The following is a 25464-nucleotide window of genomic DNA, read 5'->3' on the forward strand; positions in this document are numbered from 1 at the left end:
TTGATGGGGGACAGTGTAGAGGGAGGTTTACCCTGTATCTAACCCCGTGCTGTATCTGTCCTGGGAGTGTTTGATGGGGACAGTGTAGAGGGAGCCTTACTCATTATCTAACCCTGTACTGTACCTGTCCTGGGAGTGTTTAATGGGTGGACAGTGTAGAGGGAGCTTTACTCTGTATCTAACCCCGTGCTGTACCTGTCCTGGGAGTGTTTGATGGGGACAGTGTAGAGGGAGCTTTACTCTGTACCTAACCCCGTGCTGTACCTGTCCTGGGAGTGTTTGATGGGGGACAGTGTAGAGGGAGGTTTACCCTGTATCTAACCCTGTGCTGTACCTGTCCTGGGAGTGTTTGATGGGGACAGTGTAGAGGGAGCTTTACTCTGTATCTAACCCCGTGATGTACCTGTCCTGGGAGTGTTTGATGGGGACAGTGTAGAGGGAGCTTTACTCTGTATCTAACCCCGTGCTGTACCTGTCCTGGGAGTGTTTGATGGGGGACAGTGTAGAGGGAGCTTTACTCTGTACCTAACCCCGTGCTGTATCTGTCCTGGGAGTGTTTGATGGGGACAGTGTAGAGGGAGCTTTACTCTGTATCTAACCCCGTGATGTACCTGTCCTGGGAGTGTTTGATGGGGACAGTGTAGAAGGAGCTTTACTCTGTATCTAACCCCGTGATGTACCTGTCCTGGGAGTGTTTGATGGGGGACAGTCTAGAGTGAGCTTTATTCTGTATCTAACACCATGCTGTACCTGTCCTGGGAGTGTTTGATGGGGGGACAGTGTAGAAGGAGCTTTACTCTGGATCTAACCCTGTGCTGTTCCTGTCCTGGGAGTGTTTGATGGGGGGGACAGTGTAGAGTGAGCTTTACTCTGTATCTAACCCCGTGCTGTACCTGTCCTGGGAGTGTTTGATGGGGGACAGTGTAGAGGGAGCTTTACTCTGTATCTAACCCTGTGCTGTACCTGTCCTGGGAGTGTTTGATGGGGGACAGTGTAGAGGGAGCTTTACTCTGTATCTAACCCTGTGCTGTACCTGTCCTGGGAGTGTTTGATGGGGGACAGTGAATCATTCCAATGCTGTGTCTTCCATCTGCTGATGTTCTCTTTTCACGCACTGAGTGTTTTGTTCTCCAATTTCTATTTCAGATTTTGTTGTGTCATCCAAAGCTTTTAGTTCCTATTTCGAACTTCTCAAAAGTTCTGTCGAGACTCAATGTTCCCGATTATAAGAATCGCTTTGTTCCTTACCATGTTGCAAGGTATGTCTCTGTCTGAAGCTTGTAGAAACTTCTCTCGGACTGCAAGCAGTTTCTGCATTTTAATGGCACCCTTCACGTCCTCAAACAGCCCATGATGCTTCACTGGGGCGTAAATCAGACAGAAAATAGACCCCCCAGATACCTGGGGATACCCAGGGAGAGGTGATCCCAAACTCTCCCAGAGATCTGTTCATTATCAGTTCCTGAAGAAGAAGAGAGAGAGAGAGATGGAGTGAGTGAGAGAGGTGAAGATGTTCAGGAGGGAATTCCAGAGCTTAGGGCCCCCCAGGCAGCTGAGGGAATGGCCCCCAATGGCAGAGCGATGGGAATCGGGGGATGTTCAAGAGGCCGAAATTGGAGGAACGCAGAGATCTCAGAGGTGTATAGGGGCTGGAGGAGGTTACAGAGATAGGGAGGGGTGTAGGGGCTGGAGGAGGTTACAGAGATAGGGAGGGAGTGTAGGGGCTGGAGGAGGTTACAGAGATAGGGAGGGAGTGTAGGGGCTGGAGAAGGTTACAGAGATAGGGAGGGGGTGTAGGGGCTGGAGGAGGTTACAGAGATAGGGAGGGGGTGTAGGGGCTGGAGAAGGTTACAGAGATAGGGAGGGAGTGTAGGGGCTGGAGGAGGTTACAGAGATAGGGAGGGAGTGTAGGGGCTGGAGGAGGTTACAGAGATAGGGAGGGGGTGTAGGGGCTGGAGGAGGTTACAGAGATAGGGAGGGGGTGTCGGGGCTGGAGAAGGTTACAGAGATAGGGAGGGGGTGTCGGGGCTGGAGGAGGTTACAGAGATAGGGAGGGGGTGTAGGGGCTGGAGGAGGTTACAGAGATAGGGAGGGGGTGTAGGGGCTGGAGGAGGTTACAGAGATAGGGAGGGGGTGTAGGGGCTGGAGGAGGTTACAGAGATAGGGAGGGAGTGTAGGGGCTGGAGAAGTTTACAGAGATAGGGAGGGGGTGTAGGGGCTGGAGGAGGTTACAGAGATAGGGAGGGAGTGTAGTGGCTGGAGGAGGTTACAGAGATAGGGAGGGGCTGTACGGGCTGGTGGAGGTTACAGAGATAGAGAAGGGGTGTCGGGGCTGGAGAAGGTTACAGAGATACCGAAGGGGTGTCGGGGCTGGAGAAGGTTACAGAGATAGGGAGGGGGTGTAGGGGCTGGAGAAGGTTACAGAGATAGGGAAGGGATGTCGGGGCTGGAGAAGGTTACAGAGATAGGGAGGGGGTGTAGGGGCTGGAGGAGGTTACAGAGATAGGGAGGGGGTGTCGGGGCTGGAGAAGGTTACAGAGATAGGGAGGGGGTGTAGGGGCTGGAGAAGGTTACAGAGATAGGGAGGGGGTGTAGGGGCTGGAGGAGGTTACAGAGATAGGGAGGGGGAGTAGGGGCTGGAGAAGGTTACAGAGATAGGAAGGGGTGTAGGGGGCTGGTGGAAGTTACAGAGATAGGGAGGGGGTGTAGGGGCTGGAGGAGGTTACAGAGATAGGGAGGACTGATGATTTACTAGGATACTACCGGGACTTGATGGATTGAGTTATAAGGAGATGCTGGATAGACTGGGACATTTTTCTCTGGAGCGTAGGAGGCTGAGGGGTGATCTTATAGAGGTCTATAAAATAGTGAGGGGCACAGATCAGCTAGATAGTCAATATCTTTTCCCAAAGAAAGGGGAGTCTAAAACAAGACAGCATAGGTTTAATGTGAGAGGGGAGAGATACAAAAGTGTCCACAGGGGCAATTTTTTCACATAGAGGGTGGTGAGTGTCTGGAATGAGCTGCCAGAGGCAGTTGTAGAGGTGGGTACAATTTTATCTTTTAAAAAGCATTTAGACAGTTACGTGGGTACGATGGGTATAGAGGGATATGGGCCAAATGTGGGCAATTGGGATTAGCTTAGGGGTTTAAAAAAATGTGGCATGGACAAGTTGGGCCGAAGGGCCTGTTTCCGTGATGTAAACCTCTATGACTCTTTGAGTCAGTTGGATTGAAGGATACGGGGATACGGTGGGTTGTTAGATGCATCCAGAACATCCACGGGATTGCTGTCTCCCAGCTAATGCTGTCGTTCTGTCTCTCTCCCCAGGATCATACGAGGCAGAATGGGTGGTAGATCTTCCCAGGACTGTAACAGCTCAGAAAGGGTTATGTGTGGTCATTCCCTGTCACTACCAGTTTCCCAGAAATGTGACGCCAACACAGTACGTGGGAACCTGGTTCCGACTTCAGGACTCATTTTGGGAGGAAATTGTTTCCCACCGCAGCAACTCCCAATCGCAGAGAAAGAGATCCCGACTGTCCGACCAGCTAGAGAACCGGGACTGTTCCTCGTCCATTGAAGATATCTGTTCTCACAGCAACACCTTCTATCTGTTCCGAATCGAGTTGGGTGGTTCTTCTAACTCCACCGACACCAACCGTGTCCGTTTACAGGTGTCAGGTTAGTTACCACCTCTCTCGCCGCTCTCCCTCTCTCGAGGCATTTTCGGGAAACCCCCTCTGTCCCAACCCAGGTCCCCGCGCACTCGCATACTGGGCACCTTCCTGAAACCCGGCTGGTGGGTTCCTCATTGGGTCCTTCAGACTTGAGGAAGGTCCACATTTCAGGGGGAGGGGTGTGGCAGGGGGAAGAGATGCAGGGGTGGTTGGCAGATCCGTACGCGACCCACCCGCAACTGCGATTGGACGGAGAACATTTTGGGCTCAGATTTCATGCAGGTCTGCGCTCAGATGGTCCGCGCTCGGAAGGCCTGCACTTGGACAGTCCGCACTTGGATGGTCCGTGCTTGGCTGGTCTGCGCTCAGATGGTCCGTGCTTGGCTGGTCTGTGCTCGGATGGTCCGTGCCTGGCTGGTCTGCACTCGGATGGTCCGTGCTTGGCTGGTCTGCGCTCGGATGGTCCGTGCTTGGCTAGTCTGCGCTCGGATGGTCTGTGCTCAGATGGTCTGTGCTCGACAGAGCTCAATTTGGCCAATCCACGTCGGATAGGTCCGCGTTTGTGATGATCAGATCCGCTCTCGACCAATCCACAACAGTCATCGGGAAAGTGCTTGGTTTATTGTAAAGGACATGATAACGGGAACTTAGAAATTATCAACTGGACTAGACAAAGTCAACGTGGATTTATGAAAGGGAAATCCTGTTTGACAAACCTACTGGAGTTATCTGATATAATGAGGAGGGTCGATAAAGGAGAACCTGTGGATGTGATGTATTTGGATTTTTGATGAAGGCCCACATCAGAGGTTAATGTGTAAACATAAAGTACAAAGTATCAGGGGTAATATATTGGTAGGGATTGTGAATTAGTTGCAGACAGGACAGAGATTAGGAATAAATGTGTCTTTTTCTAAAGTGGCAGGCAGTGATGTGTGGGGGTCCCGCAGGGATCAGTGTTTGGGACCCAGCTATTCACGATATAGATCGATGGTTTGGATAAGGGAACCAAATGTAATATTTCCAAGTTTGCTGACAACTCAAAACTTGGTGGGAGTGTAAGTGGTGAGGAAGATGTTAAGAGGCTTCAAGGTGATTGGGTACATATGTGGCAGATGCAGAATATTGTGGATAAATGTGAATTTCTCCACTTCGGATGGAGAAACAGAAAGGCAGAGTATTGTTTAAATGCTGGTCGATTGGGAAATATTGATGTACAAAGGGACCTGGTGTGTCTTTATACACCAGTCACTGACAGCAAGCACGCAGGTACAGCAAGCAGTTCGGAAGGCAAACAGGGGCTGGAGCGTGGGCGAGGGGGGGCAGGAGCATGGGGGGGTGGGAGCTTGGGAGACAGGGTGGGAGCGTCGGGGATGGGGGGGGTGGGAACATGCTGGGGGAGTCAGAGACGGAAGCGTGGAGGAAGCGAGCAGGGAGGGAGGGCAGGAATGTGGGGGAGGAGGGGGCAGGAGCGTGAGTGAGGGGAGGAGGGTTGGAGGGCCTGGGGGTGCAGGCAGGTGACGGCATAGGGGGGCGCGGGAGGGAGAGAGAGCAGGGGCACGAGAGGGAGAGTGGGATTGCGGTAGAGGATCAGCCATGTTGAATGACGGAGCAGGTTTGAAGGGCTGAATGGCCTCCTCCTGCTCCGGTTTCTATGTTTGAACAGTCTGTGTTTTACCAGTCCACATTCGCTGGTGGGGCTGTGCGACAGGCCCCTCTCATCTACTGCCGAACGGGCGAGGGTAGGTCCAGTACGGACCCTGAACACAGATCCCTGGGATAACCCTGGAACAGGCCCTAATGAAGGATTTTCTCTCTAACCAGGTATGAAAGAGAATCCAACAATCTCCCACGTAGAGGATATGGTGGAAGGCAGGGAGGTGAACGTGACCTGCACTTTCTTTACTAACTGCATGGGAACACCACCTAGACTGAGCTGGCAGCACGTTAAACATTTAAACGCTCGGATCTCATCAACCAAGATGGAGAGACGGGATGCGGCCTTGGTGTTTACCAGTGACCTAACCTTCATTCCCAGGTTCCAGCATCACGGCAAACATCTCCAGTGTAAAGTCAAATTGCCTCACTTCTCATCGCAAGGAGATTTGCCATTGAAGATACAGTGTAAGGAGATTTCCATTTGGAGATATGGTATAGGGAAATTTGCATTTGGAGATACAGTGTAAGGGAATTCCCCCCTGGTTTAACCTGAGCGACATAATGACCCCGCCTCAGGTTCTGAGCCTAGAGAAACATTCCAGAATCAGTGTAACATCTGGAAATATCTCTGTTCATTAGTTCATACTCTGCACCCTCCATTAGAATCCCCACCTCCCTCGATCCCACATCCACCCACCCTCTCCCCGTCCCCCTCGATCCACCACCCTCTCCCCGTCCCCCTCGATCCACCACCCTCTCCCCGTCCCCCTCGATCCACCACCCTCTCCCCGTCCCCCTCGATCCACCACCCTCTCCCCGTCCCCCTCGATCCACCACCCTCTCCCCGTCCCCCTCGATCCAGCACCCTCTCCCCGTCCCCCTCGATCCACCACCCTCTCCCCGTCCCCCTCGATCCACCACCCTCTCCCCGTCCCCCTCGATCCAGCACCCTCTCCCCGTCCCCCTCGATCCACCACCCTCTCCCCGTCCCCCTCGATCCAGCACCCTCTCCCCGTCCCCCTCGATCCAGCACCCTCTCCCCGTCCCCCTCGATCCACCACCCTCTCCCCGTCCCCCTCGATCCACCACCCTCTCCCCGTCCCCCTCGACCCACCACCCTCTCCCCGTCTCCCTCACTCCCCGTCTCCTTCAATCCCCCACCCACTCCTTTGGTTAGACCCACACTCGGAGCACTGTGCACAGTTCCAGTCTCCATATCCCTCGGTTAGACCCACACTCGGGGCACTGTGCACAGTTCCAGTCTCCATATCCCTCGGTTAGACCCACACTCGGGGCACTGTGCACAGTTCCAGTCTCCATATCCCTCGGTTAGACCCACACTCGGGGCACTGTGCACAGTTCCAGTCTCCATATCCCTCGGTTAGACCCACACTCGGAGCACTGTGCACAGTTCCAGTCTCCATATCCCTCGGTTAGACCCACACTCGGGGCACTGTGCACAGTTCCAGTCTCCATATCCCTCGGTTAGACCCACACTCGGGGCACTGTGCACAGTTCCAGTCTCCATATCCCTCGGTTAGACCCACACTCGGGGCACTGTGCACAGTTCCAGTCTCCATATCCCTCGGTTAGACCCACACTCGGGGCACTGTGCACAGTTCCAGTCTCCATATCCCTCGGTTAGACCCACACTCGGAGCACTGTGCACAGTTCCAGTCTCCATATCCCTCGGTTAGACCCACACTCGGGGCACTGTGCACAGTTCCAGTCTCCATATCCCTCGGTTAGACCCACACTCGGAGCACTGTGCACAGTTCCGGTCTCCGTATCCCTCGGTTAGACCCACACTTGGGGCGCTGTGTACAGTCCTGGCCTGGGAGGGGAGGTGTTCAGATGTGTAATACTGAGTGAACAAAGTCTGTTCCTTGCAGATTCTCCCAAGGAGACGGCAGTGAGGGTGAGCGGATCGCGACACAGAGTCAGAGAAGGAGACAACATTACGTTGAGCTGTTTCTGTCGGAGTAACCCACCGCCCACCATTTACAGCTGGTTCCGTGTCGGCGTGGACAATGAGACAGAGCTTGTGACGAGCAGCAGGTCCCTACCCCTGGGGACAGTCACACGGGATCAGGATGATGTGGGTTATTACTGCAGAGCAGAGAATGCACAGGGTGCCAGCAACTCTTCTGTCTGGCAGATCAACGTCGAGTGTAAGTGTTGGGGAGGTGGGATTCTCACACACGGAAAACAGGGAGTAGAAACACTCACACACATTTCCTCAGCCGATTCAGAACGGCACACTGCCCGATTGCCCGCAACCCACCCAAAACCACTGCCCGATTGCCCGAAACCCACCCAAACCACTGCCCGACTGACCACAACCCACCCAAACCACTGCCCGACTGACCGCAACCCACCCAAACCACTGCCCGACTGACCACAACCCACCCAAACCACTGCCCGACTGCCCGCAACCCACCCAAACCACTGCCCGATTGCCCGAAACCCACCCAAACCACTGCCCGACTGACCACAACCCACCCAAACCACTGCCCGACTGACCACAACCCACCCAAACCACTGCCCGACTGCCCGCAACCCACCCAAACCACTGCCCGACTGACCACAACCCACCCAAACCACTGCCCGACTGACCACAACCCACCCAAACCACTGCCCGACTGCCCGCAACCCACCCAAACCACTGCCCGACTGACCACAACCCACCCAAACCACTGCCCGACTGACCGCAACCCAGCCAAACCACTGCCCAATTGCCCGCAACCCACCCAAACCACTGCCCGACTGACCACAACCCACCCAAACCACTGTGACCTGCCTTACAATTCACACGCACCCCCTGACTTACCATCCCTATCTCTGTAACCTCCTCCAGTCCCTACACCCCCTCCCTATCTCTGTAACCTCCTCCAGCCCCTACACCCCCTCCCTATCTCTGTAACCTCCTCCAGCCCCCTACACCCCCTCCCTATCTCTGTAACCTCCTCCAGCCCCTACACCCCCTCCCTATCTCTGTAACCTCCTCCAGCCCCTACACCCCCTCCCTATCTCTGTAACCTCCTCCAGCCCCTACACCCCCTCCCTATCTCTGTAACCTTCTCCAGCCCCAACACCCCTCCCTATCTCTGTAACCTCCTCCAGCCCCAACACCCCTCCCTATCTCTGTAACCTCCTCCAGCCCCTACACCCCCTCCCTATCTCTGTAACCTCCTCCAGCCCCTACACCCCTCCCTATCTCTGTAACCTCCTCCAGCCCCTACACCCCTCCCTATCTCTGTAACCTCCTCCAGCCCCTACACCCCCTCCCTATCTCTGTAACCTCCTCCAGCCCCTACACCCCCTCCCTATCTCTGTAACCTCCTCCAGCCCCTACACCCCTTTGAGATTTCTGCACTCCTCCAATTCCGGACTCTTGAGCATCCCCTGATTCCCATCGCTCCGCCATTGGCAGCTGCGCCTTCAGCTTCCTGAGGGGCCCTAAGCTCTGGAATTCTCTCCCAAATCTCTTGACTTCTCTCACTCACTCCATCTCCCTCTCACACACTCATTCCATCTCCCTCTCTCTCTCTCACACTCACTTCGTCTCTCTCTAGAACACAGAAAAACTACAGCACAAACAGGCCCTTTGGCCCACAAGTTGCGCCAATGATATCCCTACCTACCAGGCCTATCTATAACCCGCAATCCCATTAAATCCCATATACTCATCCAGAAGTCTCTTAAAAGACCCCAGCGAATCCGCCTCCACCACTACTGACGGCAGCTGATTCCCTTCTCCCACCACCCTCTGAGTGAAAAACTTACCCCTGACATTGCCTCTGTACCTGCTCCCCAGCACCTTAAACCTGTGTCCTCTCATAGCGACCATTTCAGCCCTGGGAAATAGCCTCCGAGAATCCACCCTATCTATACCTCTCAACGTCTTATAAACCTCTATCAGGTTGCCTCTCAACCTTCGTCTCTCCAGGGAGAAGAGTCCCAGCTCCCTCAACCTATCTTCATAAGGCATGCCTCCCAATCCAGGCAACATCCTTGTAAATCTCCTCTGCACCCTCTCAACAGCTTCCACATCCTTCCTGTAGTGAGGTGACCAGAACTGCGCACAGTACTCCAAGTGGGGTCTGACAAGGGTCTTATAAAGTTGCAGCATTACCTCCCAACTCCTAAATTCAATCCCTCGATTAATGAAGGGCAGAACACCATACGCCTTCTTGACCACATCCTCCACCTGCGAGGCTGATTTAAGAGTCCTATGGACCCGGACCCCAAGATCCTTCTGCTCTTCAACCCAGCTAAGACTCCTACCCTTGATATTGTATTCCTGCATCCCATTGGTCCTGCCAAAATGGACCACTACACATTTATCCGCATTGAAGTCCATCTGCCACTTCCCCACCCAGTCTTGCATCCTATCTATGTCTCGCTGCAACTCCTGACATCCCTCCAGACTATCCACAGCACCACCAACCTTCGTATCATCGGCGAACTTACTAACCCATCCCTCCACTTCCTCATCCAGGTCATTTATGGAAATGACAAACAGCAAGGGTCCTAGAACAGATCCCTGGGGCACTCCACTGGTGACCGACCTCCATTCAGAAAAAGACCCATCCACAACCACTCTTTGCCTTCTGCAGGCAAGCCAGTTCTGGATCCACAAGGCCAAAGCCCCTTGGATCCCATGCCCTCTCACCTTCTCAAGAAGTCTTGCATGGGGGACCTTATCAAACGCCTTGCTGAAGTCCATGTAAACCACGTCCACCGCTCTTCCTTCGTCAATGTGTTCAGTCACATTTTCAAAGAACTCAACTAGGCTCGTAAGGCACGACCTGCCCTTGACAAAGCCATGCTGACTATTCCTGATCATTCTAAACTTCTCTAAACGCTCATAAATCTTGTCCCTCAGAATCCTCTCCATCAGCTTACCAACCACTGAGGTCAGACTCACCGGTTGGTAATTTCCTGGGCTATCCCCGTTCCCTTGAAAATAGGAACCACATCCGCAATCCTCCAATCCTCCGGAACCTCTCCCGTCTCCATCGATGACGCAAAGATCATCGCCAGGGGCTCTGCAATCACTACCCTCACCTCCCACAGTAACGTGGGGTACATCCCATCCGGTCCAGGCGACTTATCTATTTTGATGCTATTCAAAAGTTCCAACACATCCTCTTTTCAAAAAAAACTAGGAAAAACTATTAAAACATAAAACATCTCCCTCTCTCTCACAGTCACTCTGTCTCTCTCTCTCTCTCACACACACTCACTCTGCCACTCCCTCTTCTCCTTCAGGAACTGATAATGAACAGATCTCTGGGAGAGATTGGGATTGCCTCTCCCTGGGTATCTCCAGGTATCTGGGGGTCTATTTTCTGTCTGATTTACGCTCCAGTGAGGTATCAGGAATTCCCTTCCCTAAACCTCTGAATGTGTGTCGATGGAGTGGGGCTGCTTTGTCCTGGATGGTGTTGAGTTTCTCCAGTGTTGTTGGGGCCGCACCCATCCAGGCAAGTGGGGAGTATTCCATCACACTCCTGACTTGTGTCCTTGTAGATGGTGGACAGGCTTTGGGGAGTCAGGAGGTGAGTTACTCTCCGCAGGATTCCCAGCCTCTGACCTGCTCTGGGAGCCACAGTATTTATATGGCTGGGTCCCAGTTCAGTTTCTGGTCAATGGTAACCCCCAGGATGTTGATAGTGGGGGGATTCAGTGATGGTAACCCCCAGGATGTTGATAGTGGGGGGGATTCAGTGATGGTAACCCCCAGGATGTTGATAGTGGGGGGGATTCAGTGATGGTAACCCCCAGGATGTTGATAGTGAGGGGAGATTCAGTGATGGTAACCCCCAGGATGTTGATAGTGGGGGATTCAGTGATGGTAACCCCCAGGATGTTGATAGTGGGGGGGATTCAGTGATGGTAACCCCCAGGATGTTGATATTGGGGGGGATTCAGTGATGGTAACCCCCAGGATGTTGATAGTGGGGGATTCAGTGATGGTAACCCCCAGGATGTTGATAGTGGGGGGGATTCAGTGATGGTAACCCCCAGGATGTTGATATTGGGGGGGATTCAGTGATGGTAACCCCCAGGATGTTGATATTGGGGGATTCAGCGATGGTGACCCCCAGGATGTTGATATTGGGGGGGATTCAGTGATGGTAACCCCCAGGATGTTGATATTGGGGGATTCAGCGATGGTGACCCCCAGGATGTTGATATTGGGGGGGATTCAGTGATGGTAACCCCCAGGATGTTGATAGTGGGGGAGATTCAGTGATGGTAACCCCCAGGATGTTGATAGTGGGGGGGGATTCAGTGATGGTAACCCCCAGGATGTTGATAGTGGGGGAGATTCAGTGATGGTAACCCCCAGGATGTTGATAGTGGGAGGATTCAGTGATGGTAACCCCCAGGATGTTGATGCGAATGATCTCATTGGCAGATGGAGCAGAGGTCACGGCCCAGTCAAAGTGCAGAGGAGGAGCGGAGGTCGAGTGCGTCTGCGTCGTCATGGGCAACCCAACGGCCAACATCTCCTGGGTCCTTGAAGACAGGGTCATTGGAGAAGACCATGTGGGATCAGGGGTCAAAGTGGCAACAGAGGTCAGGGGTCATGAAGCCAGGAGCATCCTGACAGTCAAAAGGAGTGACGTAGAGTTCAATGCTGCGTGTGTTGGGAGCAATCGCCATGGCAACACACGCTTTAACATTTGCCTGTGTGCCAAAGGTAAGAGAACATGCAAATCCCCTCCCCCATCAAACACTCCCAGGACAGGTACAGCATGGGGTTAGATCCAGAGTAAAGTTCCCTCGACACTGTCCCCCATCAAACACTCCCAGGACAGGTACAGCACGGGGTTAGATACAGAGTAAAGCTCCCTCTACACTGTCCCCCATCAAACACTCCCAGGACAGGTACAGCACGGGGTTAGATACAGAGTAAAGATCCCTCTACACTGTCCCCCCATCAAACACTCCCAGGACAGGAACAGCACGGGGTTAGATACAGAGTAAAGCTCCCTCTACACTGTCCCCCATCAAACACTCCCAGGACAGGTACAGCACGGGGTTAGATACAGAGTAAAGCTCCCTCTACACTGTCCCCATCAAACACTCCCAGGTCAGGTACAGCACGGGGTTAGATACAGAGTAAAGCTCCCTCTACACTGTCCCCCCATCAAACACTCCCAGGACAGGTACAGCACGGGGTTAGATACAGAGTAAAGCTCCCTCTACACTGTCCCCCCATCAAACACTCCCAGGACAGGTACAGCACGGGGTTAGATACAGAGTAAAGCTCCCTCTACACTGTCCCCCCATCAAACACTCCCAGGACAGGTACAGCATGGGGTTAGATACAGAGTAAAGCTCCCTCTACACTGTCCCCCATCAAACACTCCCAGGACAGGTACAGCACGGGGTTAGATACAGAGTAAAGCTCCCTCTACACTGTCCCCCCATCAAACACTCCCAGGACAGGTACAGCATGGGGTTAGATACAGAGTAAAGCTCCCTCTCCACTGTCCCCCATCAAACACTCCCAGGACAGGTACAGCACGGGGTTAGATACAGAGTAAAGCTCCCTCTACACTGTCCCCCCATCAAACACTCCCAGGACAGGTACAGCACGGGGTTAGATACAGAGTAAAGCTCCCTCTACACTGTCCCAATCAAACACTCCCAGGACAGGTACAGCACGGGGTTAGATACAGAGTAAAGCTCCCTCTACACTGTCCCAATCAAACACTCCCAGGACAGGTACAGCACGGGGTTAGATACAGAGTAAAGCTCCCTCTACACTGTCCCAATCAAACACTCCCAGGACAGGTACAGCACGGGGTTAGATACAGAGTAAAGCTCCCTCTACACTGTCCCAATCAAACACTCCCAGGACAGGTACAGCACAGGGTTAGATACAGAGTAAAGCTCCCTCTACACTGTCCCAATCAAACACTCCCAGGACAGGTACAGCACGGGGTTAGATACAGAGTAAAGCTCCCTCTACACTGTCCCAATCAAACACTCCCAGGACAGGTACAGCACGGGGTTAGATACAGAGTAAAGCTCCCTCTACACTGTCCCCATCAAACACTCCCAGGACAGGTACAGCACGGGGTTAGATACAGAGTAAAGCTCCCTCTACACTGTCCCCCATCAAACACTCCCAGGACTGGGACAGGGGCTGATGTTGGTTGGATTCTTGCTGGTGGTGAATAATCTAATGAATGGGACAGGTTCTAATGCAATGTTGGCAATGTGAAGAATTACAATTGTACAGATTCTCATTGAGGCCACACCGGGAGTATTGGGTGCGGTTTTGGTCTCCTTATCCGAGGAAGGATGTCCTTGTTATAGAGGGAGCACAGCGAAGGTTTTCCAGGCTGATTCCTGGGATGGCAGGTCTGTCATATGTGGAGAGACTGAGTGGGTTAGGATTATATTCACTGGAGTCTGGAAGAGTGAGAGGGGATCTGATAGAAACTTATAAAATTCTAACAGGGTTAGACAGGGTAGATTCAGAAAGAATGTTCCCGATGGTGGGGAGAGACCAGAACTAGGGGTCAGAGTTTGAGGATAAGGGGTAAACCTTTTAGAACTGAGGTGAGGAGAAATTTCTTCACCCAGAGGGTGGGGAATGTGTGGAATTCACTCCCACAGAAAGGAGCTGAGGAGAAAACACTGAATGTTTTCAAGAAGGAATTAGATATCGCTCAAGGTGAAGGGGATCAAAGGATATGAGGGGGTGGGGGAGAGGGAGGGACGGTTGGCGACACAGTGGGTTAGCACTGCTGCCTCGCAGCGCCAGGGACCCGGGTTCGATTCCCAGGGGCACGGTGACACAGTGGGTTAGCACTGCTGTCTCACAGCACCAGGGACCCGGGTTCGATTCCCGGGGGCACGGTGACACAGTGGGTTAACACTGCTGTCTCACAGCGCCAGGAACCCGGGTTCGATTCCTGGCTTGGGTCACTGTCTGTGCAGAGTCTGCACATCCTCCCCGTGTCTGTGTGAGTTTCCTCCAGTTCCATCCCACAGTCTGAAAGACGTGCTGGTTAGGGTGCATTGGCCGTGCTAAAATTCTCCCTCTGTGTAACCCGAACAGGCGCTGGGGTGTGGGGATTAGGGATTTTCCCAGTAACTTCATTGCAGTGTTAATGTAAGGCTACTTGTGACGAACAAATAAACTTAACAGGAGACTGATACTCAGCGATGAAGACTGAATGGTGCAGCAGGCTCGAGGGGCTGAATGGCCTCCTCCGTGTTCCTGTACAAGCTAACGTGCCAATGGCTGCCGCTGTTTCCTTGCAGGTTGGACGGAGTTGCTGTGGATTGGATCAATCGGGGGGCTTTGTGGAGCCTTCGTCACAGCCATCGTTACCGGGACAACGTGTTACCTGGCCGGCGCCAGGTAAAGACCTCCGACCAGGTCACCACGCGGGTCAAAGGCCGAGCCGCTGATGGGGAGGGGGAGCAGGAGCTGGGAGCTGGAACCAATCCTCAGGGCTTTCCAGACCGGAGACAGGAACACTGGGAATGGGGGAAAATAACACGGAGGGGGGGGCGGGGGAGAGTGGGGGGGGGGCGGGGGAGAGTGGGGGGGGGGCGGGGGAGAGTGGGGGGGGGGCGGGGGAGAGTGGGGGGGGGGCGGGGGAGAGTGGGGGGGGGCGGGGGAGAGTGGGGGGGGCGGGGGGGAGAGTGGGGGGGGGGCGGGGGGGAGAGTGGGGGGGGGGGCGGGGGGGAGAGTGGGGGGGGGCGGGGGGGAGAGTGGGGGGGGCGGGGGGGAGAGTGGGGGGGGGCGGGGGGGAGAGTGGGGGGGGGCGGGGGGGAGAGTGGGGGGGGGCGGGGGGGAGAGTGGGGGGGGGCGGGGTGGAGAGTGGGGGGGGGGCGGGGGGGAGAGTGGGGGGGGGCGGGGGGGAGAGTGGGGGGGGGCGGGGGGGAGAGTGGGGGGGGGCGGGGGGGAGAGTGGGGGGGGGCGGGGGGGAGAGTGGGGGGGGGCGGGGGGGAGAGTGGGGGGGGGGGCGGGGGGGAGAGTGGGGGGGGGCGGGGGGGAGAGTGGGGGGGAGGGGGCAGTCAGTGATGGGGAGGGGGTACGTGGGGGCTATGGGAGTTTTTTTGTTCACAGTGGCCATTTCTCGGTCTGCACAATGTTCCGGATTTTTCCAGGAGGAAGATGGTGACACAGGTAACGCTATTGTCCCAGGAGCGGCCACCCTCGGTTCGAGATTCCTCTCAGGCACAGGTAGGGAATGGACAGGGAATCAATGCCAAACACCCTCTGACCCCTCAGGCGCACTCTGACCCACATGGAGTCCAGGGTCAACCAATCAGCTTGCTTCTCTGGGGTGGGGGTGGTGGTGGTTGGGGGGTGGGGGGGGGGCGGTGCAATTAGCCCAATGGAAGCTGAGAGGTGGTTTTCCTGGGTGGGGTTACCATCACTGAATCCCCCCCATTATCAACATCCTGGGGGTTACCATCACTGAATCCCCCCACTATCAACATCCTGGGGGTTACCGTCACTGAATCCCCCCCACTATCAACATCCTGGGGGTTACCATCACTGAATCCCCCCCACTATCAACATCCTGGGGGTTACCATCACTGAATCCCCCCCACTGTCAACATCCTGGGGGTTACCATCACTGAATCCCCCCCACTATCAACATCCTGGGGGTGACCATTGACCAGAAACTGAACTGGGACCCAGCCATATAAATACTGTGGCTCCCAGAGCAGGTCAGAGGCTGGGAATCCTGCAGAGAGTAACTCACCTCCTGACTCCCCAAAGCCTGTCCACCATCTACAAGGACACAAGTCAGGAGTGTGATGGAATACTCCCCACTTGCCTGGATGGGTGCGGCTCCAACAACACTCGAGAAGCTCGACACCATCCAGGACAAAGCAGCCCCACTCGATCGACACACTAACCACAAACACTCACTCCCTCCACCCCCGACGCACAGTGACAGCCGTGTGTACCATCTACAAGATGCACTGCAGCAACTCACCAAGGCTCCTTAGGCAGCATTAGAAATGTGAATGTCTATTGCTTCACGTCTCTCTGGACTCCCAGTTAGCATCTGTCTCCCACTGGGATTCCGGGAGGTGCGACTGTCTCCCAGTCTCGGTATTCGATGCAAACTCACCTACTCCAACGAGCTTAACAACTATTTCCCCTTCCTTCCAGGTTATTCAGGACACCGCGTCTCACGCTGACCAGCATCTTCCAGAAACTTCTGGAAACATGGGACAGGAGCCGAATGAGAACACCGTCTACTGCAATATCGATTATTCCAAGTTGCCTGTGAGTGACGGGACTGTGCGGAGATCTGAAACTACGGACTACGCCATCATCCAGCTATCTCCACATCAGCCACCGGCATGAGGGGGACATCCTGGTCCAAATCCCAATAAACCGAGGGGAAACGACAGGCTCCTCCCATTAGCGCAACATTCCTCCATCAACCCAGACTGCTGGCCCCCCTCCCTCTCGTTCCTCAAAAACATTCCTCCCACTCTATGCCTTGCCATCCAAACTCTTGCTCAGCTGTGCCAACATCCCCTGCAGAGTCATGGTCAAAAACGTGCAGCACGCTTGGGGAAACATTTTCCGTCTCATCTGAGGCTACACAAATGCACTTTTTGTTGCTTGCTTGCTAGTTAATCTTTGCCGAGAGAAGAATATTGACATGGATTCCAAGTTACAGTGCTTGGCAAACAGCAGCCTGGGGGTGGGGAGGGTGTGGGGGCAGTTTAATCATTTGCACTTGTCCTCCTATTTGAGAGTCTGAGCTCTGTCAAATGTCAATAAATATTGGCTAACGTGTGTCACTGGCCTGTTAAATACAAGGGCCGCCAACCCAACTGAAATATAGAACAAGGTTCGGGGGCTGAATGGCCTCCTAGTATCATTTTGCAAAGTGCACAAGGTGGAATGTTGCGTACACTTCCGGTCGTCACAGAATAGGCAGGGAGTAGAGGGATACGAACCACATAGAGGCGAGAGGTCTTTAGAAAGGAATCCGGTGTTAGCACAGGCTTGGTGGACCGAAGGGCCTGTTTGTGTGCTGTACTGTTCTTTTACTGTCACCGTACAAGTGCATTTTCAAAGATCCAATGCATGTAGGAAATATACAGTAAATGGCAGAACCCTTAAGAGTATTGATAGGCAGAGGGATCTGGGTGTACAGGTACACAGGGCACTGAAAGTGGCAATGCAGGTGGAGAAGGTAGTCAAGAAGGCATACGGCATGCTTGCCTTCATCAGCCGGGGCACTGAGTTTAAAAATTGGCAAGTCATGTTGCAGCTTTATAGATCCTTAGTAAGGCCGCACTTGGAATATAGTGTTCAATTCTGGTCGCCACACTACCAGAAGGATGTGGAGGCTTTGGAGAGGGTACAGAAAAGATTTACCAGGATGTTGCCCCTGGTATGGAGGGCATTAGCTATGAGGAGAGGTTGGAGAAACTCGGTTTGTTCTCACTGGAGCGACGGAGGTTGAGGGGAGACCTGATGGACGTCTCCAAGATTATGAGGGGCATGGACAGAGTGGATGTCTGTTATTTGTCATTTATATTAATGATTTGGATGAGAATATAGGACGCAAGGTTAGTAAGTTTGCAGATGACACTAAGATTGGTGGTATAGTGGACAGTGAAGAAAGTTATCTCCAATTGCAACGGGATCTTGATCAATTGGGCCAGTGGGCTGACGAATGGCAGATGGAGTTTAATTTAGACAAATGTGAGGTGATGCATTTTGGTCGATTGAACCAGGGTAGGACTTACTCAGTTAATGGTAGGGCGTTGGGGAGAGTTACAGAACAAAGAGATCTCGGGGGACAGGTTCATAGCTCCTTGAAAGTGGAGTCACAGGTGGACAGAGTGGTGAAGAAGGCATTCGGCATGCTTGGTTTCATCGGTCAGAACATTGAATACAGGAGTTGGGACGTCTTGTTGAAGTTGTACAAGACATTGGTAAGGCCACACTTGGAATATTGTGTACAGTTCTGGTCACCCTATTATAGAAAGGATATTATTAAACTAGAAAGAGTGCAGAAAAGATTTACTAGGATGTTACCGGGGACTTGATGGATTGAGTTATAAGGAGAGGCTGGATAGACTGGGACTTTTTTCTCTGGAGCGAAGGAGGCTGAGGGGTGATCTTATAGAGGTCTATAAAATAATGAGGGGCACAGATCAGCTAGATAGTCAATATCTTTTCCCCAAAGGTAGGGGAGTCTAAAACTAGAGGGCAGAGGTTTAAGGTGAGAGGGGAGAGACACAAAAGTGTCCAGAGGGGCAATTTTTTCACACAGAGGGTGGTGAGTGTCTGGGTGGAAGAGTCAATTACGTGGGGGGGCACAGGTTTAAGGTGCGAGGGGCAAGGTTTAAAGGAGATGTACGAGGGAGATTTTTTTACACAGAGGGTGGTGGGTGCCTGGAACTCGCTGCCGGCGGAGGGAGTGGAAGTGGATACGGTAGTGAGTTTTAAGGGGCATCTGGACAAATCCATGAATAGGACGGGAATAGAGGGATATGGTCCCCGGAAGGGTAGGGGGTTTTAGTTCAGTTGGGGGCAGCATGGTCAGTGCAGGCTTGGAGGGGCCGAAGGGCCTGTTCCTGAGCTGGAATTTTCTCTGTTCTTTTATCCCACTGGATCTGTGAACCATCTGAAAGATATCAGGGTGGTGTTGGATGGGGCTTGTTGTCTCTCTCTCCCCTCTCTGTGATCAGAGCTTCGGAGGATTCCTCGGAGACTTGAAGCAGTGATCGGGGCTGTGACGATTCTTGGACACACACAGATCCCAATCGAACACAAGAGCTGCGATATTACACTGCAGTTGTACGGGGCGTTGGTGAGATCACACCTGGAGTATTGTGTACAGTATGGGTCTCCTTATTGAAGGGGAGATGTCCGTATGTTGGAAGCGGCTCGGAGAAGATTTCCCAGGCGAACACCAGGAACAGGCGGGATGTTTTATGAGGAGAGGTCGGGGAGGTTCGGTTTGTATCCGCTGGAGTTTGAAAGAGTGAGGGACGACTCGATGGAAACCTCTCAGATCCTGAGGGTGGGGGGGTGGTGGGGAAGGGGGTTATTGACAGGGTGGGTGTGGGGAGGATGTCCCCTCTTGTGGGAGGATCTGGAATGGGGGTGGGGGGGGCCGTCACTGTTTCAAAACAAGGGGTGGCCCATTTCAGATAGAGATGGGTGGGGTGGGGTGGGGGGGGAGGGTTTTCTCTCGGGAGGGGGGGGGGGGTAGTTTCCGGAACTCTCTGCCTCAGAAGGCAACGGGAGTTGAGTCTGTGAGTATTTATAAAGGCAGAGCCAGATAGACTCTCGATTGACAAGGTGGGGGGGGCGGCGAAGGGTTCCTGGGGGGTCGGGGGGGGGTGGTCAAGGTTACAATCAGATTCAATGGGGTAGCAGGCTTCAGGGGTCGAGTGGCCATTCCCTGCTCCTAAATCCACAGGTTTGTGACCCCCTCGTGTCCCACGTTCTGGAATCATCTCCGATAACCTTCAGGTGCCAGTGACACCCACAGTCCACACACGTCATCGTCTCTGTAACCGAGGGGGGGGGGGGGGGGTGGAGGGGAGAACTACGCTTCACCCTTCAACACCCCCCCCCCACGCCCCACCCTTCAACACCCCCCCATGCCCCACCCTTCACCTGTTGTGTCTCCCGACTGCCATGCCCCCGACAGCAGACCCAATCCCCCCACGACAGCCCCCCCCCCCACAAAACCATTGCAAAGCTTCCCCAACCTCAAGTTTGTTAAAAAAAAGTATATTTTTTGCAGTATAAATCTGTTCCAAAAATCAGAAAACTAAATGGCCCAAGTCTACACATTCTTTGGGAAATAACCGTGCACAGTGTGGGGGGGGCAGAGGGGAGGGGGGGGGGGGGCAGAGGGGGAGGGGCAGGGGCAGGTCGGTGTGATACACCCATCCCACCAGCAGGTGGCAGGGCGGGGGGGGGGGGAGCCGCCCACAAGGGACAAGTAGTTCCGGCCGACTTGTATCACTCCGCCCAGGCTGGAAGCAGTGATCAGGCCCACCTCAGCCGTGTCACCCCCACTCGTCACATCAAGAAGGGCAAACGTTTGGGGCTGGCGGGGAAAGGGAGGGAAGTGTTGAGGGGGGGGAGGGGGGAGGGGGAGTGTAGTGTGAGGGTCCCTTCATGCCAGCCGCCCCCCCCCCCCCACTCCCCCCCCCCCAGCTCGATACAACGTTGTGTAAATATATATAATATAAAGATATAGATTTGGGTAACGTGGCTTCATAAACACAAGAAGGAGGTTCCTCGCTGGAGAGAGAGGACTGGCCAGGATATTCTCCCAGGAATGGTGTCGCGAGCCCTGGGACTGAGCGAGATCCGTCTCCCAGTCCTGGACCTGGAACCTCTCCCGGGAATCCGGTCAGTTTGACGAGTCCGTGTGATCCGGATCTCCGCAGTGACAAGTCTCTCTCTCCAAGACTCCCCAGGTCCCGTCCACTTGGTCAGGGTTTTCCGAAGCTTCCTGGAGATTTTCCAATGTCCTGTGTCTCCCAGTCTCCCTCCCTCCTCTCCGGCGCTCGCACGTCTCCCCCCGATCACACGGGGGAGGTGGGGAGGGGGGGGGTCCGTCAGGAGGGTCGGTGAAGACCCCTCTTGTTGCCAATGTCCACGGTGATGTTAGTGTACAGGGGAAGGTGCTCCTTAGAGAGGACCACATACTCCAGGCCATTCATCCCATCTTCTTTCCAGGAACGCTGTGTCTTAGCGAGCAAATTAAACCTGGGAATTAGGGAGGGGCAGACAGTGAGAGGGGGCAGGGAGGGGTAGGCAGAGGGAGGGAGAGAGGCAAAGAGGCGGGGGGGGAGAGGCGGAGGGGGAAGGAGGCGGGGGGGGAGAGGCAGAGATATTAATTTAATTTCAGTATTGTATCCATAGTATAGGAGGAGGCCATTCAGCCCATTGAGTCAATGCTAGCTCTGTACAGCAACCCCCACCTCCCTCCCCACAACACTCTATCCCTTACCCCTGAACATTAAATCATTTGTTGAATAGAAACAAAGTGTGGAACCATAGAGTCCCTACGGTGCAGAGAGAGACCATTCAGCCCATCAAGCATGGACAGACTCTCTCAATGAGCATTTTAGCCAGGATCTCCCCATCACCGTGATCACACACATTCCCCATGGCCAATCCCCCTAACCTACACATCTTTGGACACTAAGGGACAATTTAGCATGGCCAATCCACCCTAACCTGCACATCTTTGGACACTAAGGGACAATTTAGCATGGCCAATCCACCCTAACCTACACATCTTTCAGACTGTCAGAAGAAACCAGAGCACCCAGAGGAAACCCATGCAGACACGGGGAGAACGTGCAGACTCCACACAGACAGTGACCCAAGTCAGAATCAAACGCAGACCCCTGGCGCTGTGAGACAGCAGTGCTAACCACTGCTCGATGGAGGTTAGTGTACTCCTAAGAGTTTTGTTTGAAATCATGTTCCCTGGAACTCTCACTGTGGCTCTGGGCTGTCTATGAGGGCACCTTTTATTGCCCTTCAGTGGTTTGAATGGGGTTGGTTTATTTTTAAGACCCTGCATTGTCAGAAGGATGTTTGAGGGTCAGGTGAAGCTCTCTGATCTTCAGTTCTGAGCTGCAGGTTTTAGTTTGAGAAGGGACATCAGACTGAAAGCAGTTGTTCTCTCTTTCTCTGCTTTTGGGACATTCTGCTGGCTAGCTGAAAATCCTCCTGGAGAAAATCCGCTGGTGGTGGTTTGGCCAGAGAGTCTCCCTGGTGATCTGAGAAGATGTTCTGACTTCCAACTGTTCTGAGTGCCTCGAGACCACTACAGCATTCAACCAAAGGACTCAGTTCCAAGATCACGTGAGCATTAGTCTTTGCTGCATCGAATTGTCATAGAGGTTTACAGCATGGAAACAGGCCCTTCGGCCCAACTTGTCCATGCCACCCTTTCTTTTAAACCCCTAAGCTAGTCCCCATTGCCCACATTTGGCCCATATCCCTCTATACCCATCGTACCCATGTAACTGTCCAAATGCTTTTTAAAAGACAAAATTGTACCCGCCTCTGGCAGCTTGTTCCAGACACTCACGACTCTGAAAAAATTGCCCCTCTGGACACTTTTGTATCTCTCCCCTCTCACCTTAAACCTCTGCCCTTGAGTTTTAGACTCCCCTACCTTTGGGAAAAGATATTGACTATCTAGCTGATCTGTGCCCCTCATTATTTTATAGACCTCTATAAGATCACCCCTCAGCCTCCTACGCTCCAGAGAAAAAAGTCCCAGTCTATCCAGCCTCTCCCTTATAACTCAATCCATCAAGTCCCGGTAACATCCTAGTAAATCTTTTCTGCACTCTTTCTAGTTTAATAATATCCTTTCTATAATAGGGTGACCAGAACTGTACACAGTATTCCAAGTGTGGCCTTACCAATGTCTTGTACAACTTCAACAAGACGTCCCCAACTCCTGTATTCAATGTTCTGACCGATGAAACCAAGCATGCCGAATGCTTCTTCACCGCTCTGTCCACCTGTGACTCCACTTTCAAGGAGCTATGAACCTGTACCCCGAGATCTCTTTGTTCTGTAACTCTCCCCAACGCCCTACCATTAACTGAGTGAAAAGGGTTTTATATAAAGGAAGTTGTGGTTTTGATTTTAACATCTCATGTCTTTGTTGAGGGTTATACATTGTGGTTGATTAGTTTCTTGTTTATAATTGATAGTTCTTGCTAATTTTCTTACTATACTTGTTAGCTATATTCTTTGATGAAAGCTCCCGAGGGGGTCATTTGAAGCATACCTGAAGGTAAACCATCTCATGCTTGTTCGTCAAATTCAAACGCAAAACTCATGATTCCGGCAGGCTACATATAACATGATGGAGTTTCTGAGCTGGATTATAATACAGCCACACCTACAGTCAGAACATTCCAGATACAAAACGGGAAGAGTTACCTTTTGGGATTCTCCTCATTGCCTTTATCGTGCGAGTGCTTGATCATCTTGTATCTTCCGATTTGCACAGCAGGACGGACTATCATCATTCCATTCAGATAGATTCTGGACACGGAGAGGGAACAGAGGGAGAGACGGATCAACTAGGGACCCTTATTATATCCATACTCTTCAGCTCAAGCACTCCCCACAGGAGAAAATCCCACATTCTCCCCCACTCCCCGTGGAGCGAGTCGCACATTCTCCCCAACCCCCGTGGGAGCAAGTCCATGGGAGCTATCAGAGAGGGTTGATGAGGGTAATGCGGTGGATGTAGTGTACATGGACTTACAGAAGGTTTCTGATACAATGCCAAATCGGAACTGGGAATAAACACGGAGCCTGACCAGCGAGAGAGACACGCCAGTGAATGGAGAAAAGCAGACACGTACCTGGAAGCAATATCATCATCTTCGCCACCCCAAACCCCAATAGTTATTGGGGAATCCATTGATTTTCATGTATTGATCAGGGGTCAGTGCAGAAACCCCTCCGAAGTAGGTTCGGTAGGGTAACCTGTAGGGAGCAAACATGACATTCAGTCTTCACGTCAGAACATCCAGGGCTACAGGGCAAGTGCTGGGAACTGGGGGCAGGTCTTTCTAACCTATCAGTGCAGACTCGATGGGCCGAAGGGCTGTGATTCTAGACCACAGAGAGAGTGGTGAGGGGTTCTCCGACTGAGTTCACGTTAACTGCTCTAGTGACAAGTGTCACACAGACCCCACCCCCTCCCCGACTCCGCACATTCCCAATCACCATCAGCCCTAGGCTCCCCGTACGTGATTCCATCACCTCCCACTAACCCCCCGCCACCCACCCATCCATCAGGGTAAACCCCGCTCCCCCACAACAGGGCAACAGGACCCCGGCCACCAGTGGTGCCGACATTCACAGGAACTCAATGCAGCAAACCCACACCAATAATCACAATTAACACCGGGGAGCCCCCTCAGCACTGACCCTCTGACAGTGCGGCGCTCCCTCAGCACTGACCCTCTGACAGTGCGGCGCTCCCTCAGCACTGACCCTCTGACAGTGCGGCGCTCCCTCAGCACTGACCCTCTGACAGTGCGGCGCTCCCTCAGCACTGACCCTCTGACAGTGCGGCGCTCCCTCAGCACTGACCCTCTGACAGTGCGGCGCTCCCTCAGCACTGACCCTCTGACAGTGCGGCGCTCCCTCAGCACTGACCCTCTGACAGTGGCGGCGCTCCCTCAGCACTGACCCTCTGACAGTGCGGCGCTCCCTCAGCACTGACCCTCTGACAGTGCGGCGCTCCCTCAGCACTGACCCTCTGACAGTGCGGCGCTCCCTCAGCACTGACCCTCTGACAGTGCGGCGCTCCCTCAGCACTGACCCTCTGACAGTGCGGCGCTCCCTCAGCACTGACCCTCTGACAGTGCGGCGCTCCCTCAGCACTGACCCTCTGACAGTGCGGCGCTCCCTCAGCACTGACCCTCTGACAGTGCGGCGCTCCCTCAGCACTGACCCTCTGACAGTGCGGCGCTCCCTCAGCACTGACCCTCTGACAGTGCGGCGCTCCCTCAGCACTGACCCTCTGACAGTGCGGCGCTCCCTCAGCACTGACCCTCTGACAGTGCGGCGCTCCCTCAGCACTGACCCTCTGACAGTGCGGCGCTCCCTCAGCACTGACCCTCTGACAGTGCGGCGCTCCCTCAGCACTGACCCTCTGACAGTGCGGCGCTCCCTCAGCACTGACCCTCTGACAGTGCGGCGCTCCCTCAGCACTGACCCTCTGACAGTGCGGCGCTCCCTCAGCACTGACCCTCTGACAGTGCGGCGCTCCCTCAGCACTGACCCTCTGACAGTGCGGCGCTCCCTCAGCACTGACCCTCTGACAGTGCGGCGCTCCCTCAGCACTGACCCTCTGACAGTGCGGCGCTCCCTCAGCACTGACCTCTGACAGTGCGCACTCCCTCAGCACTGACCTCTGACAGTGCGGCACTCCCTCAGCACTGACCCTCTGACAGTGCGGCGCTCCCTCAGCACTGACCCTCTGACAGTGCGGCACTCTGTGTGGCCCTGGGGGGTGGGGGGCAGTTGATTGATTTCTTACTTGTAGCCGAATTTGTCCATGGCGATGGAGAAGT

At 53.9% G+C, this 25464-nt stretch overlaps 2 protein-coding genes across 2 annotated transcripts; one reads left to right on the plus strand and one right to left on the minus strand.

Moving 5' to 3' along the window:
• The first annotated feature begins 1145 nt into the window (after positions 1-1145).
• LOC145354068 (B-cell receptor CD22-like) lies at positions 1146-17041 on the plus strand. The gene is made up of 8 exons (XM_080205198.1): positions 1146-1259; positions 3332-3685; positions 5506-5805; positions 7233-7511; positions 11768-12052; positions 14635-14734; positions 15490-15565; positions 16511-17041. The coding sequence occupies exons 1-8, from the start codon at positions 1214-1216 to the stop codon at positions 16706-16708; spliced, it is 1638 nt and encodes a 545-aa protein (XP_080061324.1). The 5' UTR covers positions 1146-1213; the 3' UTR covers positions 16709-17041.
• Positions 17042-20557: 3516 nt separating this feature from the next.
• Positions 20558-25462, minus strand: LOC145353726 (beta-1,4-galactosyltransferase 3-like; the record flags this gene model as incomplete). The annotated part of the gene is given in 5 exon segments (XM_080204494.1): positions 20558-21103; positions 23312-23416; positions 23743-23774; positions 23776-23866; positions 25431-25462. Coding segments are annotated over 5 exon segments (411 nt in total), but the record flags the coding sequence as incomplete, so codon positions are not given.
• Between the last annotated feature and the right edge of the window lie 2 nt (positions 25463-25464).

This window comes from Carcharhinus amblyrhynchos, chromosome 16 (genome assembly GCF_965287045.1).
Source record: "Carcharhinus amblyrhynchos chromosome 16, sCarAmb.v2.hapA, whole genome shotgun sequence".
NCBI lineage: Eukaryota > Metazoa > Chordata > Chondrichthyes > Carcharhiniformes > Carcharhinidae > Carcharhinus > Carcharhinus amblyrhynchos.